The sequence below is a fragment of the Rattus norvegicus genome, chromosome 4 (genome assembly GCF_021556685.1).
Source record: "Rattus norvegicus strain SHRSP/BbbUtx chromosome 4, alternate assembly SHRSP_T2T, whole genome shotgun sequence".
Classification (NCBI taxonomy): Eukaryota; Metazoa; Chordata; class Mammalia; order Rodentia; family Muridae; genus Rattus; species Rattus norvegicus.
In genome coordinates, this window is record NC_141537.1 from 72,942,445 (window position 1) to 72,961,441 (window position 18,997).

Sequence of the window (18,997 nt, forward strand, 5' to 3'; positions counted from 1 at the left end):
ACGGTTCTTCATTCACAAAACACCCAACTGTTTTATTGCATACACTGTCTAGGATGCAAGTAATACCACACGTAACATTTAGAGTAGCATGATCCTTCTTTCTTTCCAATTCTTAGCAGGTAAAGGGAAAATGTGATGTCTGCTCTCTTTCTAAGTCCAGGCTGAAGAGACCTTGGACCTCCATAGCAGGTCAGTCCATAGCCTTTCAAATTTGTCAGCGCTGTTCTCCTGCCACCCCAAGCCTCCAATAAGACCTTCTCTTTACTCCTTAGCTCCACCAACTTGGCTATCCTTATTTTTGTCTCTGATCTCCTCTGGTGCAGGCTGCTCAAGGGAAGAGGAAGTCTGCTCATCTGGCATTTTGCTTATCGAGGTCCCTGTCACTGCTCTAGTGCCTCCGAGAAGCCCACTTAGGCCTAATGAAGGCTGCTTGCTCAGAGTTGGAGCACATGGAGTGGGAAACAAGTCAGGAAAATAGCCCTCTGCCCCTAGGGGGTGTCCCTGTGGGTGGTGTGGGCGAGGGAAGGGAGGTTCTGGCAAACAATGGCCGCTCCAGGGTCCTGGACCTATGGAGTCAAAGAACATGGCAATTATTGGACAGGACAAAGAACATCGAATACCATTAAATAAATTGTGGAAGGGTCTGTCTCTTCTTTCTTGGGACCATGACTTAGGTTCCTAGTGGATGTCTGAGTAAAACATTAACACTAACCTCTCCCCCCTAGGATCCTGATTACGGATACTGTGTGCTTTATTGACTGGGACTTAGTAGACCACAGGTCAAGGTCAAGGTCAAGGCCAAGGCCAAGGCCAAGGGCTGGCTTATATAGAGGCACCAAGGAGACAAGGAAGCACCTGGAAATCTCTTTCATTTTTCCTTACAGAACTCTTTTCATGCATGAGATGGAGGGCTTTGGGGTTTCAGAAGTCCACATCGTTTGGTATAATTAGCTGCTACCAATTCTGTACCAGGTCCTTTTGATCACCGGTTCTAGTGGTCACCAAATACCCCAGCAGTATGAAATCTGGGCTCCAGTGCCAGGCCAACAGAAGTTTCAGGACAGCTCCGATCAGTGGCAAGCAAGAGGTTTGCTCACCACCTAGATCTGCCTCATTCCGCCTTCTAGGTAGGGAGGTATTCTGTCCTTTCTCAGCTTCAAATGAAAAGGGGTTGTTATTCTTTCTAGCCGAAACTCACCCGTGTTTCCAGCTGTTGGCTGCAGCAAGATCTGACCTGATTGGGGCCCTGGGTAATAATCCTGTGATGAGTCCCCATTGAGGCCGAAAGGAAATGAAAACAGAGAGTCTTCTGGTGGTAGAAATGGCAGTGGGCTTGGGATAGGGAGAGGGAAGGGAGGCAGATACGGAACCTGGGACTGAAGGGGTGGGAAAAGGGGGGTCTGTGGAGCCTGGGTGAGCTGGAACGAACCCAACTGGTTGCTTGCTTGGTAATCCTGAGGTCCCATGTCTTCCAAATTTGAGTAGATGGGAGGTGAGGTGATACTACGGAAGATAGAGGAGTATTTAATGAGATGTAACAGTGAACTCATTCCCACCACACAGTGAAGAGACCATTCCCTCGTAACTCCTTTCTCCATCTCCTGGGACAGTACATCTGCCACTTCATCTTCCCAGTCCCTGCTCACTGCTCCCCTTGCTTCACTTCTACTGCTACAATGCTAGATCACTCCTACCCAAACATCGTGGCACTCCCCATCACATAAGCCATTTCAAGACCCATTCAGCCCTCTCCTTTCCACATCACCATTCTTTTCTTCTTTCCAAGGTTACAAATGAACTCAGGTCCCATACCTAGTACCCCAGGACCCACAGGGCTTGTCCTTGTATATGCTGTCACTGCCAGGAACATCCCTCAGCGGAGGTAGCACTTGAGGAGCTTGAAAGGGACCCAGAGGAAGAGGAAGGTTGGTCCTTCGAATAGGTGGGGGACTGAGGAGTGGTGGAGTCACTGCCACCCTCTCAGCACTCTCATTGTGCTGAGAGGACGTTAGAGTCTGGTCCGAAGTCAGCAGCACGGGGGGCTCTAGGAGAATAGAGCAAACAGGAGCACTTAGCACAAGAAGATGGGGGTGGAGAGGTAGCCGTGTCACTGCTGAATGGCTGACAGTGCAATCAATGCTCAAGGCTCACTGGTACAAAACCCTGGAGAACTGTGATCACTGCCACCTTTATGGAGTGAAGACTTTCTGTTTCAATGGTCTTCTTAGCTTTTATTCCCTCCTCAAAACCTTTCTGAAAGCAGGATCTCACCAGTAAAGCCATCCAGAATGTTCTCTGGAGGAACAGGGCCAGGTTCTAGGTCTGTAGGCATAGGACCTAGGAGCTCAGGTGCAGATCTGGAGGCAGAAAAAAGGATGTCTGCATCTTGTAGCTATTAAATGTAGAATTCCAATTTGGTGCAAGGAAAGGGGCCACTTACAAGGCACCAGCAACTCCTTGTCTCTAGCCCAGCCCAGCCCAGATCCCTTAAAGGATTAGTTCAGCATCCCTAGCTCTTACTCCCACCTCTACCATTCTCCTTCAAGACCCCGGAACTGCTGTGCAGACTTCACCTCTGCTTGGTGTGAACACCCAATTACCCGAGGCTGTTCTCACCTGCACTGGCTGCTGTTAGCCCTCGGGGGTGCAGGACCATTATTATCTTCCTTCTCGTTTAGTTTCTCTACTTTTCGCCACTTTGCCCTACGGTTCTGAAACCACACCTAGGGATAGAGAAAGGGCACCTGAACTTGAGAATGCTGACAGAGACAAAGGCTTGGGCGTGACTGTGGAGGACACTTTCATAGGTTTTGGCTACTACTTCTGAGCTTAGAGGTATAAAAGATCTCTATAGTGTCTTCCTTCCTCTTTTAATTGGCTAAAGCTGTGGCCCAGGAACAGTTGGGACACCTTTACATCTGAGACTAACTTCAGCCTCTAGCTCAGCTGAGGCTGAGCACATGGCCTCTCCTAGAGAGTGCTAACCAGCAGCTTCCAGATTACTCTTCTGACCAATTAGCCAGCCCCCTTTACCATGATGCGTTGGGGAGTCACCCCCACCATCTGGGCAATCTCATGGCGTTTGTCACTGTCAGGATAGTGGTCTTCCTGGAATATCCGTTCCAGCTCTTCCAGCTGGTCTGCAAAAAGAAGACATTTAATGGAAGAGGCCAGACACATAGCAGGAGAGAAGAAAGGGGATTCTCTTTGTGCACCCACAGCAGATAAGGCCCTTGGCCCCTGCCCAAGAGCCAGGCCTCCTCTCATGCATCGTGTGACATCTACATTTCTGAATCTTCTATCCTGGTCTAAGACAAGACAGCCTGCCTGGTCTTCCCTTCAGGGGTCAGAAGTGATGGCACTGCCGTGCATAAAGAGGAACATTCAGGGCAAAGCTGACTAACCACACTCCAACATCTCCTCATGCCATATTGCTTGCACAGCTCAGACTACAGTTTCCACCACCTTTGGGGACCAACCTGAGCGGTACAGGGTTCGAGTCTTTTTCCGAAACTGACAGGTTGCTTCTAGGGGTTCCTTCTTCAGGTCCCTCTCTCGAAAGTTGAGGGGATTTGGGACTTGGCCTGGCTCAGAAAGCATAGATTTGTGAATAGCACGTACTGAGAGACACGATGAGAGACGTTAACACCAACCAAACCTGTGGTGTTCAGCTTTCTGGGCTTACCTGGGCCTGCAGACATGGATGGCTTCACTGTCTCTGCCTTTTTCTCTTGGAGAGAAGAACCTTTTTTCTGGGGTTTGGGACTACACACAGCTGGTGAGGGGGCTGTGTGCACTCTACAGGTGTCAGCATCAATGCAATCCCCAGAGGTCTTTGACAGTGGCCTCTTTCCCAAGCCAGCCCTGGGGAGTGAGGACAGCTTGTCTGGGTCACCTTGGACAAGTGGGGCAGGATCCTGTGGTGGTCCCTCTGTGTCCTGTGCAGCAGTCCTGGGCTTGTCACCAGCTTCCTGGCCTGTGAAGAACAGCAGCTACTCATCCCAGCACTAGGCGGTAGAACCCCTTCCTCCCATAGCCCATCTGTTGTGAGAACCCAAAGGGTCTTTGCCTGTCTACCCAATGAGGCCTAAATGCCACCTGGCTTTGTGCAGTCTAGAGGGTGGATTAGATAAATTCTCAACCTTCTCAATGCTGTGACCCTTTAATATGGTCCCTGATATTATGGTGACTCCCAACTATAAAATTATTTTTGTTGCTACTTCATAATTGTAATTTTGCCACTGTTGTGAGTGATAATGTAAATATCTGTGTTTTCCCATGGTGTTAGGCCATTCTTGTGAAAAGGGTCATTTGATGTCTCCAAAGGGGCCATGAACCACAAATTGAGAGTCACTGGGTTACATAATCCAAGTGTAAACAGCCATCACACCTCTGCAGGTCTTAATGTGAGAGCAGTGGGAAGCCGGGTACACATTTTCTCAAATTTCCCCAGACTTTTGTCAGAGGTGCAAGTTCAGGGGACAAGCATCTGTTTGATATTTCTAATAGACAACGGTTGGGGAAGGGCCAATAGGAAGAGAGAAGCAGGCACACTGCCATTCTGGCTTTTCCTCAGACTAGCCCTTGTTTCAGAAGGGAAGCTAGGCACTGTGGCCAGGGAGGAGATAAGGCACAGGCAACAGCAGAGGCCATCAGAGGGAAGCACAGAGGGGTAGGAGGGGGCCTTTCCCTTCTCTGCTCCCTCTCCTCTCCTAACTCTCAACCCATGTGTTCTGGTTCCTCCCTCTTTTCCTTCCACCCAGTCCAACTCTTCTGCAGGTGAGGAAAAGCGCCCATCTGGAAGGAAAAACCCCTCCAACCAGCTGCGAAGCTCACCCTCCCCAACGCCGAGGCAATCCTTACAGATCGGCTTGCTGTGAAACCTAACAGGAGCACAGTACTGTTTAACACCCCCCTACCCCGGCAGGGGCTCCCCCCCAGGTGAAGAAATGGGGGTAGGTTTGCTGAATAATCAACCCAAGATCACACAGGGATGGGGTTCAGGGGCTCAGACCTGGATTCCACTTCCTGGAATCCAAACACTTCCCCTTCTTTACTTCATGTATTCATACCAAAAGAAAATTCACCTCAGGGAGTTGCTGACATTTCCAAAGAAACCAGAAAATGTGTAAGTAAATGCTAACTGGAGCCTTTGATATTGCCTCTAACAAACAAAACAAAACAAAACAAAACAAAACAAAAACCAAACAAACAAAAACTTTCTAATATATAAAGCCAGGGACAAGTTCTGGCCCAGGAGCCTCTTCCAGATGCTTCTAAATATACCACAGAACCCCTTCAAAGAGGTGGAGGAGGGGGTTGCAGCCAGAGGATGAAGGAGTAATGGTGTCAAGGTTCGCTGGGACAAATAAGCTTCCCAACAGTAATTAACATGTAGCACAGTTATAAGCATGGCAAGGAGTAGGCACTCAATAAACTTGGACCTTATTCTACCAATGTACTGTAGTGAAAAAAGGCGAAGGGTGTGAGAACCTCGATTATAGCAGTGCTGGGGACCGAGGACGAACTTTATCCCCAGCATATCAGCGATGATCCCTCCATAGAAGGATGCGGTGAGGGGACCCTCCATAGAAGGATGCGGTGAGGGGACCCTCCCTTTCCCGTTACCTCCCACAGACCGAAATATGCTCTTCAGCCTAGCAGAGTGACCAGCAGACCTCAGAGGCTCAGCAAACTCTCCTCACCAAAGCTCACCCCGCATTTTCCTACAGAGCTTCTCCGGAGGTTCCATGGCCCAGGCTCCCACTCCTCCGCCGGCCCTGGTATTACAGGCGCGGCTTTAATGAGGTCCGTGGGGTGGCCAGGTGTGTGGAGTCTGCACAGACCTGGGAGCACAGCCGGATCTTGCGCCCCCAACTCCACCCCCAGGGCGAGGCACCGCACACCTGGGGTGGGGGTTGGGAGAGCCATCCTGCAGCTCCCTGTGTGCCTCAATGCAGCGCCAAGGGCATCAGGTACTCGTCACCTCCCTAAGGTCCGGGCAGGAGCAGAGCAGCAATGGAGGCGAAGCTCCCAGGCTAACCCACATCCAAGCACACAGTGAATGGACATGGTTGTGGTTCTTGACCCTTGTCCCTGAATGTGAGACTGTTCTAGCTACGGCTTGCTTCAAGGATTCTCGTGCCTCAAAGTCCGAATAGACTTGAGTATCCTTAACACAGAGATCCAGGGGCAAAGACGGGAACCGAGTTGAAAGTACCCTAGGCCTGGAGATTAGACCTCTTGGACCCCCGCACAAGTTTGCAGGTAGAGACAAGGTTCAAGCTAGTCCAGGTTTCTTATTAGCTTGCCCATTTAATATCAGCTTTCTGGTTTAAGGAAGAAAGACTCCTGGTTCATGGAATATTTCTTATTTCTTTTAGGAAAAGGATAGCAAAATTATAAAATTCTTACTGCTTCTTACCACAGGAGCGGGAGGTGGGTAAGGAATGTAAGTGTGGCCAGATTGAAACAGCTGCTGTGAGCTGGGGGAGGAAGAGCCGGTTCTAACCAGAGCTCACGTGTTTTCGTTTTAGTTACTTCAAAGTTTCTGGACACCAGGCGTTTTCCTGCCATATTAAACAATCAGCTACCTGGACTTTTCCTGTGTCTAAAGACCCTCTTTTGAGAGGCTTCCCAAAGGAGTAGGAGTCTTAGTTCTTTTTGCAACATAAAACTGTGAATTAACTAAGGGACAGTATGATGGCTCAGTGGGTTTAAAAAAAAGTGCTTGTTTTTTCAAACTTGATAACCTGAGTTCAGTCCCCAGTGAAATGTTGGAGAGAACCAACTCCTGAAAGGTGTTTCCTGACCCCATAGACTTGGGAGGATGACATGGGCCCCTTACACATGTACCCCCCCACCACGCACACACACACCAGGCACACTAAGAAATACAACTTAAAAGATTAAAATACAAACTAAATAACTTCACAGCAATGTAATTATAATGTCAGGCATCTCTCATTCATCCCTATGCCCCCCTAAAATTGACACACTGCTTAAAGAGAATTTTAGACCCAATATCCAGTTTCTGAATATCTGCCACATTCTAGGTCAGGCCAGCAAGGTGTGGGTGCAGTGAAGATGTTCTCTCTGGGAAAAATCAGCATTATTTGGTTGTGGCTGGAACACTATGGTTTTCTGGAGTATACATTTAAAGGACTGACCAACTGTGTGTGGGGGGGAGGCGGGCGGGGGGATGACTGTCTTCCCCACAGAAGCTCATTGGCGGTCACAGATTAAAACAGTAGCTCAGAGGAATGGGTTGTGTCCATACTACATGGCTACTATCCATTCAGTAGGGGCAGACAAGGGAACCCTGAGCAGCAAAGTCTCTCTTTGGAGCAGGAACCACTTCTTAGAAGTATTGACCCCTTTGCTGAAGCTGTGTGACTTACCATGCCATAGCCTGCCCCAAACACCACATAGCAAGCAAGGCCTCGACTTTGATGTAGAGGCCTTCCCAGGGCTGGGCCTCTGTGTTCTACACCCAGGTGTTCAGAGCACTGATCTGATGGTTTTGAAATTATTCTGATACCCAGCCATAAACCAGGATTTTGTAATGATTTTGTTTAAAGTGAACCTTGTGGGTCTCATCCTCTGAAATCCTCTGAAATCTCAATTACTACTAGGTCCAAGGAGGGACCCCAAATGCGCACTTTAACAAGAACCTTGAGGGATTTACTATCCCTTGTAAACTAAGGCACTTGTAGACTTTTGAAAAGTAGAGTCAATTAAAAGCGTCCCAGGAAAGGCCTTGGAGTAGAGCTCAGAGGTACAGTGTTTAGTGTGTTTAAGGCTCTACAGCCATTTTGTTGTTGTTGTTGCTGTTGTTTGTTTGTTTGTTTTTCAGCACTGTAAAGCAAAGCAAAAGCACACTTCTTGGGAATAAATATGGATGCTATAGATGACAGTGGTCCATATGGAACAAGGACATCAGCGTTCCCCTCACCTAGGGTGTCTCCTTGCAGTGAGAAGCAGGATACAATCTCTTAAATTGATTAAGCTATCACATTAAATACAAAGTTTGTCATCCCTCTGCATCCTTGCCCCTGCTTCTGTGTTTTTCTCACGGGCTGACCCCATCAGGGTGAAGGCAAGTAAAACATCGATGTTATATCTGACTGTGAGAGATACAAGGGCCTCATTATGCAAAAAGTTTTGGGTAAGGAGTTGGGGGATTAAAAAATGTCTGTTATTTTTCAAAACACATAGTCAAGTTAGTTGGGATATAAAATTTGTTTTGTTTTCTCTTGCTTGTGGTCATCTGGGCTTTTTGTGACTTTCTTTTCTCCAAAGAACACAGTTTAATGCTTTCTTTATTTACACGAATGCCTTGTACTTGATGAATTTTGTTCAGATGTAAAACACGGCCTGCTTAATGGGAAGGTATGGTCTTGACAATATATACCATTAAGTCCTACCTCTCCCAGAGAAGAAAGTCATCTCCATTACACAGGAGACAGAAGGTGTGGTTTTTTAGGGGCTCTTAAGGATGTTTATTTCCAAGTCTTGTTTAGCAACATTTCATCTTCATAATCTCTGACTATTTGATATACTCAACTGTGTTTGGAATGAAGGCACGTGATTTTTATGTTTTTATTATTTGGTTTCTTAGTTTTCAGAGCCAAACCAGAAACCAACAAAACCAGTCATCACCATGGAAGAACTGTTTGTTACAATATATCACTCTGTCTTCCTTCCTTCCTTCCTTCCTTCCTTCCTTTCCTCCTCCTCCTTCTTTCTCCCTCTCTCCTCCTCTTCCTCTTCTTTTTTATTGGATATAATCATGAAAGAGCAAATGAAATGTGTCAGCTGCTACTAGAAATTTGTCAGTTTTCCCCCAAGTCTGTGTATAACTGGGGTAAGCAAGTAAAGTGATCTCTCTTTCTCCTTTCTTCTTCTTCTTCTTTTTATCTAGTGAGAACCACAAATGAATGATGGCAAAAATATATGCTTCAAAATACTTGTTCTTTGTGTCACACCTAAGGTCACTGGGAAAACTGAGACCAGAGACACCGGAGTTAAGTTGTGAAAGACAGCTGGAAAGCTACACAGGCCTCGGATAGTGAGACCAGCTTCTCAGCCAACAGGGCGGCTGGGCCCTAGAAGAGGTGCTTTGAAGTGAAGCAGGAAAACTGGGAAAGGCTCACACAGGCCTTAGGCTCACACAGGCCTTAGGCTCACACAGGTTAGAGATCACCACTTCAGACCTGAAGAAGGGCCAAGAGCCAGGTGATCCAGAGCTGACACTGCTAGTGATCGGGGGAGAAACAGAAGAGCCACCTATCTTCAGCCACAGGCTGCCTTTGGGAAGCCCAGGACAGGATGGTTTGAACTGTTGGTGAAAGGGATTGAAGACAGCTGTGTGAAGAGGGCACTGCTCTGGTAAGGCCAGATCAGCTCGGTGTGTGAAGCCACATGGTACATCTCCTTTCCTTTGTTTAGAGTGCTTCAGATTGGGTGTCCAAGATAAGAATGTGGACTGTGTGAGACATGTGTCAGCTCTTGTTTGCCACTGACCTCCACTGTCTAGGATTCGCAAGTCAGAAAAAGCTTTTACCTCTGCTCCAGTCTCATCGGATTGCAAAGCTGGGGTGCCAATTACAGCACAGCCTGTAAGTTATCCCCAAAGCCTTGTTCCAACCTTTACCCAGGCCAGGCTCCCCTCTGTCCCGGCAGCCTTTGTTACTGCCTTTCAATCCTCAGAACGGCTTATGCCCTCTCATGCCTCAGGCCACAGAAAAGCCAGTTATCAGAGTGGAACATCTTTCCTTCCCTTCCATTTCAGTCTTACTCAGACTTCAAAGGCCAGCACAAATGCTCAGTTTTCTGTGGAGCCTGAGTCAGCCAGAATTTATTGCTCCTCCTTCATGCTGTCCTTGAATTATACTGTGTTTATATTTGCATAACATTCTTCAAAACAGGCTGACCTGATTAGAATTTTGCCCATCCTCCTCAGGCTGGAGCTCTTAGATGACAATATCCATCTACTGTATGTCAGATTTTTTCCACTTGCTTAAAAACAAATCGCTCTCATATATTTTGTACAGTTCTATTATTAGCCCCATGTTAATGAAGAACAAACTGTGTTGTTCCTCAATACTTTCCCAAAGGCAGGGTGGCTAATCAAGATCGGAACCCAGTCAATCAGGTTCCCTCCTGCACGCCTAAGCATCCGGTTACACTATTTACCTATCAATCACTGTGCTTGGTAGATCGATTTGCATATGGCAGAATAATAACTGTTTATTGGATCAAAAGTTGGTCACCAATGCCCGAAGTCGGGCTGTTGGACAGGAATGATGGCCACGGCTATGAAAGGGTCCTACAGGGATGCAGCTGTCCTGGCTCTTGACTGTGGAGGACATTCCATAGGTCTGTACAGGGGATAAGATTGCACAAACTAAATTTCCACACCGGTGCAGAAAGAAGTAGTGAGACTCATGTAAGTTCCAGGGGTTCCTTTCGGCATTTCACTGGAGCTGAGCATGACCAGCCATGGGGAAGTGGGGGGGAAGGGTGTATGCAATCTGCTGCTTCTGACAGGAGAATCTAACCATCCCTGAATAAAAAGCAGGGGGGGAAAACCCCTTCATTTCTGATCATAGGTTCAGATCATTTAGACTAATGTAGGCTTAGTTCATAAAATTAAACTAGTCACTGTATTTCATAGGTGGTAATATTGCTAGCTTTGTTGACAGTTTTAAAGTAATGTATTAGTGCTATTTTTTTAACAGATTTACTTAGGTTCTCTCTTCCCCTTTGTGTGTGTGTGCACGAATGCGCGTGCTTGTATGGGTATAGACTGCCACAGCTCGCTTATAGAGGTGGTCAGAGGACAAACTATAGAAGGGAGCTGGCTATATCTTTCTACCATGTAGGTGTCAGGGGTCTGAATTCCAGCCATCAGGTTTGGTGGCAAGTGCCTCTTCCAAGTAAGCCATCTTGCTGGCCCAATGTGTTCTATCCTCACACCTTTACAAGGCTTAGAGGAACAAAGTCCACTTGCCAGGGTTGTGTAGGAGGTGCCCTTACCTTGCTTACCCATCTCACAGGCCCTATTGATAATAATTTCTAAATAGAGATTTAAATTATACTAATTTTCCTAACAGGGTCGTGGACAGCCAATCAGAAATGTTTACATCACATTCACTTTAAAGATAAAACAAAGAATACGTCCCGCAGTGCGGATTTATTAGGAAACTAGTGGTAAATATATAACAATTCGCCCCTGGAAAACACATCATTTCTGTTGAAGTGACAGTGTTAGTCATTAACGTGTTGGTGCATTTTCTTGCTGCAGCTTTACTTTGTGTTGGCTTTTAATATCTGTCACGATTATAATTACTCTCTTGGTGTAATTTCAGACTTCTCTTTGGAAAGGCACCATGAAAAGCACAGCTCTTTATTATAGCCAAGTCTGCAGACTTTAGAGTGGCCACACGGCAATGCAAGTGCCATACAGATATTAGGAGAGAAGTATTTTAACTTAATGTCTACATCATGAAATGTATTTACTTTAAAATTGTGTATTGATTAATTCATTCATGTTTAATGTATATCAGTGTTTTGTCTGCATTTATGTCTGAAACTCATGTGTGTGTGGTGCTCATGGAGGCTGGAAGAGAGTGTTGGATTCCTTAGGGTCATGCCCCTCAATGTGGGTTCTGGGAATCAAACCCAGGTCTTTTGTGCAAGAACAGCCAGTGCTTTTAACTGCAGAGCCATCTCTCCAGTTTCTAATTTTTTTTAATTTATAAAAAAGGACAGATTTGTGATAAGGCTTCTTATGTTTTTCTTTCTTTTCCTTTTCTTTGCTGTTATTGATCTCTCACCCTGTTTCTTATTCTCAAGTCCATGAGTTTGATCATTTGTCAGAATGGTCTGTCTGGCAGGAGGGCGTAATGCCAGAATGCACCATCTGGGAAGGGTCATAGGACCGTGGCCATGTGCTTTGCAGTATTGTCGGGCATCCATAGAGGAGGAGCAAGAGGTACTCCCGAACAAGTCTTCATTCATTCTGGGGCTGTCATTTCTGTTGGTGGCTCCAGAGACTTTCTCTAGGTCTGGGTTAGTGGTTCGTACATTGAGGGAAGACCTCAATGGTCAGGAAGAGGCATCTCTCTCTCTCCAGAGCACCCTTACCCCAGTTTTGCTGTTATAGTCTAGACATGAGCCCCTCCACCCCTATGTTTGACACCTTTCTTGTTCCCTGTGGCCTAGGTACACTCTAGGACCCAGCGAGAGTATAAAAGGTCATATCATGTCATAGGCCCTTCTGACCTTTTGCATTAGCAAACTTTTAGCCTATTAGTACTATGCTAAACTATTCTAGACCTTTCCAATTAACAATTCCCAGATTGTGCCTGTAAATGTCTACCTTGCTTGATAATAATCAAGGGCAAGATCCCTAATGTGGGTTATAAGTTAGGAGTAACTTCCTTTGCCACGAAGGATGATGGTGAAATGATAGGCTTGCATTTGGCAAGGCAGGGAAATTAAACAGTAGCAGACTAGATTGATTACCTGGGAAATAATTCAGCCTGCCAAACCTGTCATTCAGTTTGTTGGGAGGAAGTAATAGAACTGGATAGGCTGCTTGGCCTGGTCTTCATTTTGCAAAAGGCTTCTGGTTGTCTGTCTGTTTTTCCAGCTAAGTCGAGGAAGGTATTATTAACTGGGTGCAAGCCTGGGTGGGGTTTTGCCTGGACACTCTGGAATTTAGTCATGGGGTCATTCAGAGCAGCCTAAGTGGTGAGAAAAGAGCCTGTGAGAACATAAAGCCATATCTGAAATTTCTATTTACTTGAGTTTTCACTTTACTGTTTCAATAAACTCTCCCTCTACGCCCCAGGTTGGCCTTGAAGTCATGATTGCCCTGGTGCAGCTCACAAGGATGACAAGGCATAAGCCAGCAACTAGGCTCACACACACTTCCCATTTCTAATCTGAACTTCTACAGCTCCTGCCCTGAGTCGGGTGGCATATTTGTTTGTTAGCAGGGCTCACTAAGGGTATTTCAAGAGGGCAGTGGGCTGGGCAGTAACTAGAGGACCGACTGCAAGCTTACTTTTTGGACTTTTGAGATATGGGTTCACTCTATAGCCCAAGCTGGTCTTGAACTGTAATTCAGGGCAATTCCTTCTAATGACAAGGTACAGCCAATTTTCCCAATTAATTCTGTAGGTTATCTGTTGATTTATTGAATAAGATAGTTCTCAAACGTCTGATTCCCCACTCCAAATCTGCAACTCGCCTCTCTTCTGTGTCACCCAACCATCACCTTTGATTCTGTCTTCTCCAGTGTATGGGCACACTGTTGTGACATTCTAACCTGTTACTCTCCTTTCAGCCTTGCAAGGAAGCATGGAGAGCACTGAATCAGGCCTGATGTGTCACTCCTCTCTGTATATCATCTTTGTAGTTCCCACTGTGCTTAGAGGCAAAGGAAAAACCTTGTACTGTATGCTGTCTGGCTTCCCCCAGCTGAGCCCTGCAACATCACCTCTGGTTGTTAATGTTCAAACACTTAAACCACCAAAGCTATTGTACTGAGGGCTTCACACACAATCTTACTGTGCTGGGATGCATCTCCTTCTTCTCTAGGTGGGCTTGTTTGTGCTCAATCATCATCATTATAAATAATTAACCATCTCCTTGCAGTAAGGACTCCTTTGGCTGGATAATCTAGGTAAATCTGCTGTGTAATATTTACTTTTTGTTACTATTATAACACTTTGCACGAGATGTAACCATAGTTCATTTACCCACTGCTTCTATACTATTTTAAGTTTCTTTTCTTTAGAAATTACTGCTTTGTTTCACCAACACAAACTCATGTTTGTCACTTATATGTCATAATGGCTGATCACAGTGTTATCTACTTGTCGTATAGATTCATCAGTGAATAAAAATATGGGCTTCTTAGTTGGGAGAAAGAATGATAAGATTTCTGTCACAAATATGTTAGAGACACCCAACAATCCTCTTTCTATGATGTATTTTGTAAAATTGGAATTCCATTTTCTACTTTTAGTATACTACTGCTAGAGTTTACAGAGCATTTGTACAACTTATCCCAGTCCACCTTCGAGTAATATTGTACCTTTAATAAAAATAAGAACCTCCCAGCACATACCTCTATAGCAGGATGTGCCTATGTGCCCCGTCACCCAGTCCTCTGTGATGTTGCTAGAACACACTTTCCTTCTGCACATGTCTTCACCTTCAGAAGGCATTGTTATTTTGGCTTTCAACAGCTCATTATCTTAAAAAAATGTTTTCACAATGGGAAACATCAGTGTTCTATTCTCTCTTCACATGTTTAGACTTTTCAGTGCTCAAGAGTCTTGTAGGTAGACCCCGATTTCCATAAAGCACAATTTTCCACATAAAGGGAAATTTATTTCTTTTTTACTTTCCTTTCAGTTAAAGTACTGTGATGGATTCATCCACTTTTATATGTCGGCATAACTTTATTTTTTTTCCTTTTTTTTAAAATTAACTTGAGTATTTCTTATATACATTTCAAGTGTTATTCCCTTTCCCGGTTTCCGGGCAAACATCCTCCTCCCCCTCCCCTTCCTTATGGGTGTTCCCCTCCCAACCCTCCCCCCATTGCCGCCCTCCCCCCAACAGTCTAGTTCACTGGGGGTTCAGTCTTAGCAGGACCCAGGGCTTCCCCTTCCACTGGTGCTCTTACTAGGATATTCATTGCTACCTATGAGGTCAGAGTCCAGGGTCAGTCCATGTATAGTCTTTAGGTAGTGGCTTAGTCCCTGGAAGCTCTGGTTGTTTGGCATTGTTGTACATATGGGGTCTCTAGCCCCTTCAAGCTCTTCCAGTTCTTTCTCTGATTCCTTCAATGGGGGTCCTATTCTCAGTTCAGTGGTTTGCTGCTGGCATTCGCCTCTGTATTTGCTGTATTCTGGCTGTGTCTCTCAGGAGCGATCTACATCCGGCTCCTGTCGGCCTGCACTTCTTTGCTTCATCCATCTTGTCTAATTGGGTGGCTGTATATGTATGGGCCACATGTGGGGCAGGCTCTGAATGGGTGTTCCTTCAGTCTCTGTTTTAATCTTTGCCTCTCTCTTCCCTGCCAAGGGTATTCTTGTTCCCCTTTTAAAGAAGGAGTGAAGCATTCACATTTTGATCATCCGTCTTGAGTTTCATTTGTTCTAGGCATCTAGAGTAATTCAAGCATTTGGGCTAATAGCCACTTATCAATGAGTGCATACCATGTATGTCTTTCTGTGATTGAGTTAGCTCACTCAGGATGATATTTTCCAGTTCCAACCATTTGCCTATGAATTTCATAAAGTCGTTTTTGATAGCTGAGTAATATTCCATTGTGTAGATGTACCACATTTTCTGTATCCATTCCTCTGTTGAAGGGCATCTGGGTTCTTTCCAGCTTCTGGCTATTATAAATAAGGCTGCGATGAACATAGTGGAGCACGTGTCTTTTTTATATGTTGGGGCATCTTTTGGGTATATGCCCAAGAGAGGTATAGCTGGATCCTCAGGCAGTTCAATGTCCAATTTTCTGAGGAACCTCCAGACTGATTTCCAGAATGGTTGTACCAGTCTGCAATCCCACCAACAATGGAGGAGTGTTCCTCTTTCTCCGCATCCTCGCCAGCATCTGCTGTCACCTGAGTTTTTGATCTTAGTCGGCATAACTTTAAATCAGCAGGTACTTTGTACTTGGGTTCTTTGAAAATGTCAGTCTCCTTCTTTTACACGCATTGTTCCTAATGAAAAAATACCATTCTTACTTTTGTTGGCCTATGCTTGTATTTTTTTGTCTCTTTATTCTGTTTTCAATTTTCTTCTTTCTGGAGTTTTAAGTGATCTGAGTGCATTGTTTCTCACTGCGGCCCTTTTTCTTCACCATCTGGAGTTCATTAATGCCTTGGCTCCATAACCTTATAATTCTCATCATATTGGAAGGTGTTACCAGCTACTCTTTGTCTAAATGTTTCTGTCACCTTTCCCCTCTCCCTCTTCAAGGACTCCAGATATACTGTCATAAGCCTTCTGATGTTGTCTCACCAATATTTCATGTATGATTTTTCAGGCCTTTCAACCTGAGTGTTTTATTTTAGAAAGCTTCTATCTTATAACTTTTAAGTGTTTTATTGGTTATTTTATTTATTTACATTTCAAATGTTATCCCCTTCCCAGTTTCCCCTCCACAAACCCCCTATTCCCTCTCCCCTCCCCCTGCCTCTATGAGGGTGCTTCCTACCTGCCCACCTACTCCAGCCTCAGCATCCTAGCATTCCCCTACTGTGGAGCATTGAGTCTCCACCGGACCAACGGGCTCTCCTCCCAGTGATTCCAGATAAGGCAGTCCTCTGCTACATATCCAGCTGGAGCCACGGGTGCCCCCTGTGTACTCTTTAGTTGGTGGTTTATTCCCTGGAAGCTCTGGGAGGAGGGTCTGGTTAGTTGATATTGTTTTTTTTTCCTCATGGTTCCACATGGAGAGAAGGGGAGAGGAAAGGAAAGGCTGGTCATGAGCAGGTGGAGGGAAAGGGGAGGGAGGGGATGGAGAGAGAAGGGACAGGGAAGGTGGCAAGAGCAGAGAAAAACAAAAAGCAAGAGGGCATTGTTGTTCTTCCTAAGGGCTTTCAAACACCTTTAGCTCCTTCAGTCCTTGTCCTAACTTCTCTATTGGAGTCTTCATGCTCAGTCTGATATTTGGCTGTGTGTATCTGTATCTGTATTGGTCAGGCTCTATGGAGCCTTTCAGGAGACAGCTCTATCAGGCTCCTGTCAGCAAGTTCTTCTTGGCATCAGCAATAGTGTCTGGGTGATCCTGGGTGTCAAGTTTTAAGTTTTATAATTTTTCTTCTTCAGCACTTGCAGTTACTTGAACATTGATTTTTTTTAATCTATAGAAGTTTGAGTTTCATCTTCTATATAGTAAACTGTATGATTCTAGTATTATTTCTTTTAATTGTACTTAAGTTAATATATTTTTTATCTTAGTTGAGAAAAAAAGTTCTCTGCTTCTTTGAATGCCTAGAAATATTTGTGAGATGTTAGAGATGAATTTTACTTTGTTTAAAATAAATAGTGGTTTGGTATATGCATGTGAGTGGTGTGTGTGTGTGTGTGTGTGTGTGTGTGTGTGTGTGTGTATGTACATTTGTGCTCACACATAGACATATGTGTTTGTTGGTCTCTGATTTAAAGTCTGACTTAAGATTTCTAACTTTACAATGGTGTAAAAGCAGGTCATATTAAATATAAATTGTATTCTTAATTTTGATCTTTTCCCATGTTAGCAATATAAGATTTTTTACAATTGTTGGTTACTCAGAGTCACCAACTGGTACTCTATAGTGTACTATGTATCTTCTGTATCAATGAATTCTTTAGAATTTACAAAATGAAGTAAATTATTTTTAATATACAATGTGGTCTATAAGGTTTATGTATAGAGATATGTTTCCATTATTCCCAAAACAACTCAGGTAAGTACTACTTACACATTTGCATCTGTTTGTGGTTATAGCAACATAGAGTAAGCTGATTTAGAACATAAGCTCATGAATGGATATGCATGGTTAATATAGAAACACTGTACTGTTTGATCTAGTAGCCTTGAGTATGTACAGATTTTATGGTATGGGCTATTAGAAACAATCTCCCATTGATACTGTGGGGCAAATCTCTGTCTGTTTGTCTGTCTCTCTCTGTTTCTCTCTGTCTCTCTCTGTCTGTCTGTCCCAGTCTCTGTCTCTGTCTCTGTCTCTCTGTCTCTCTGTCTCTCTCCGTCTCTGTCTCTCAGTCTCTCTCCATCTCTGTCTCTATCTGTCTCTGTCTCTGTCTCTCTCTGTGTGTGTGTGTGTGTGTGTGTGTGTGTGTGTGTGTGTGTGTGACTTGAGCTTCATTACTGGGAAGTACTTTCATTGCTTTGAAGGTCATTTTAAGTTTGACCACACCAGAAACACTTCAAGTATGAGGTCATTTTCCCTATTATGGAGGTATTATCCTGATGAATACTCCAGTCCATGTCCAGTACATCTTCTCTGGTTGATAGGAATGAAATTATTCTTGGCCTCAGGTGTCTTTCACTTGTGATTATTTTATCTTTTTTCCCCATTGGTTCTTTTCCTGATCAGTGTAGTGTAGTACACACACACACACACACACACACACACACACACACACACACACACACACACACCATATACAGTGACTTATCTGAAGGCGTGAGATGACCTGCCCTGCTGAGAATCAGTGGTGTGTGGTAAGGCTTTGCGCACCTCTCAGCATCTCCTTTCCATTGATTTTCTTTTTTGCGTGTGTAGTCATTCCTTTTTAGCACTGTCCAATGAGTTTTAGATACTTAATCTTGAATTTTAAATTCTATGTACCTAAACCCAGCAATACCATTGTCCATCCTAAAATTTGGAAATTTCTTCCAGACACTAAATTTTGAGAACATTGTGAAGTTCACTTCCTTCTCCTGATTAGTCTTCTTGGATGATGATGGTCTTGTGATGATGATGGTCATCATTTGACATGTTTTTCTACAGATGCTTAAGATGATAGGGAACCTTTGATAAAAATTTCTATGTATAAATACATATATGTATAAATTATATATATGACACATGTACACATATATTTATGATATATATGATTTCCTTTTCTTTGTGTCTAGTGACAACCTAATGTGTCATTAATGTACCGGGCACCAAATCCAGTGAGTGGTGTACAGGACCAGGCTCCACCTGATAGGGAGATTTAAAACTTAAGAAGACATATCATCGACTTCCTCATCATGAGCACACAAAAGTAGCAGACTAGGAACTGATTCGTTGCCCTAAAACCACCATGAACCCAAGAACAGAGGGCAGAATATTCACTCTGAATGTCCACTTCAGCTTCACAGCCTATTGTGATCTGGAAGAGGGACTGTCTTCTTTCTAGGATCTGAAATAGTGGGGAGAACCATCTAATCTTCAATATGGCA

The 18,997-nt window shown here is 44.6% G+C and overlaps 1 protein-coding gene across 1 annotated transcript; it reads right to left on the reverse strand.

Annotated features, from left to right (window-relative positions):
* Positions 1-261: 261 nt before the first annotated feature.
* Positions 262-5,752, reverse strand: Nobox (NOBOX oogenesis homeobox). Its single transcript, NM_001192013.1, is given in 9 exon segments — positions 262-566; positions 1,199-1,503; positions 1,813-2,044; positions 2,272-2,357; positions 2,617-2,723; positions 3,034-3,140; positions 3,480-3,584; positions 3,686-3,976; positions 5,716-5,752. Coding segments are annotated over 9 exon segments (1,575 nt in total).
* Between the last annotated feature and the right edge of the window lie 13,245 nt (positions 5,753-18,997).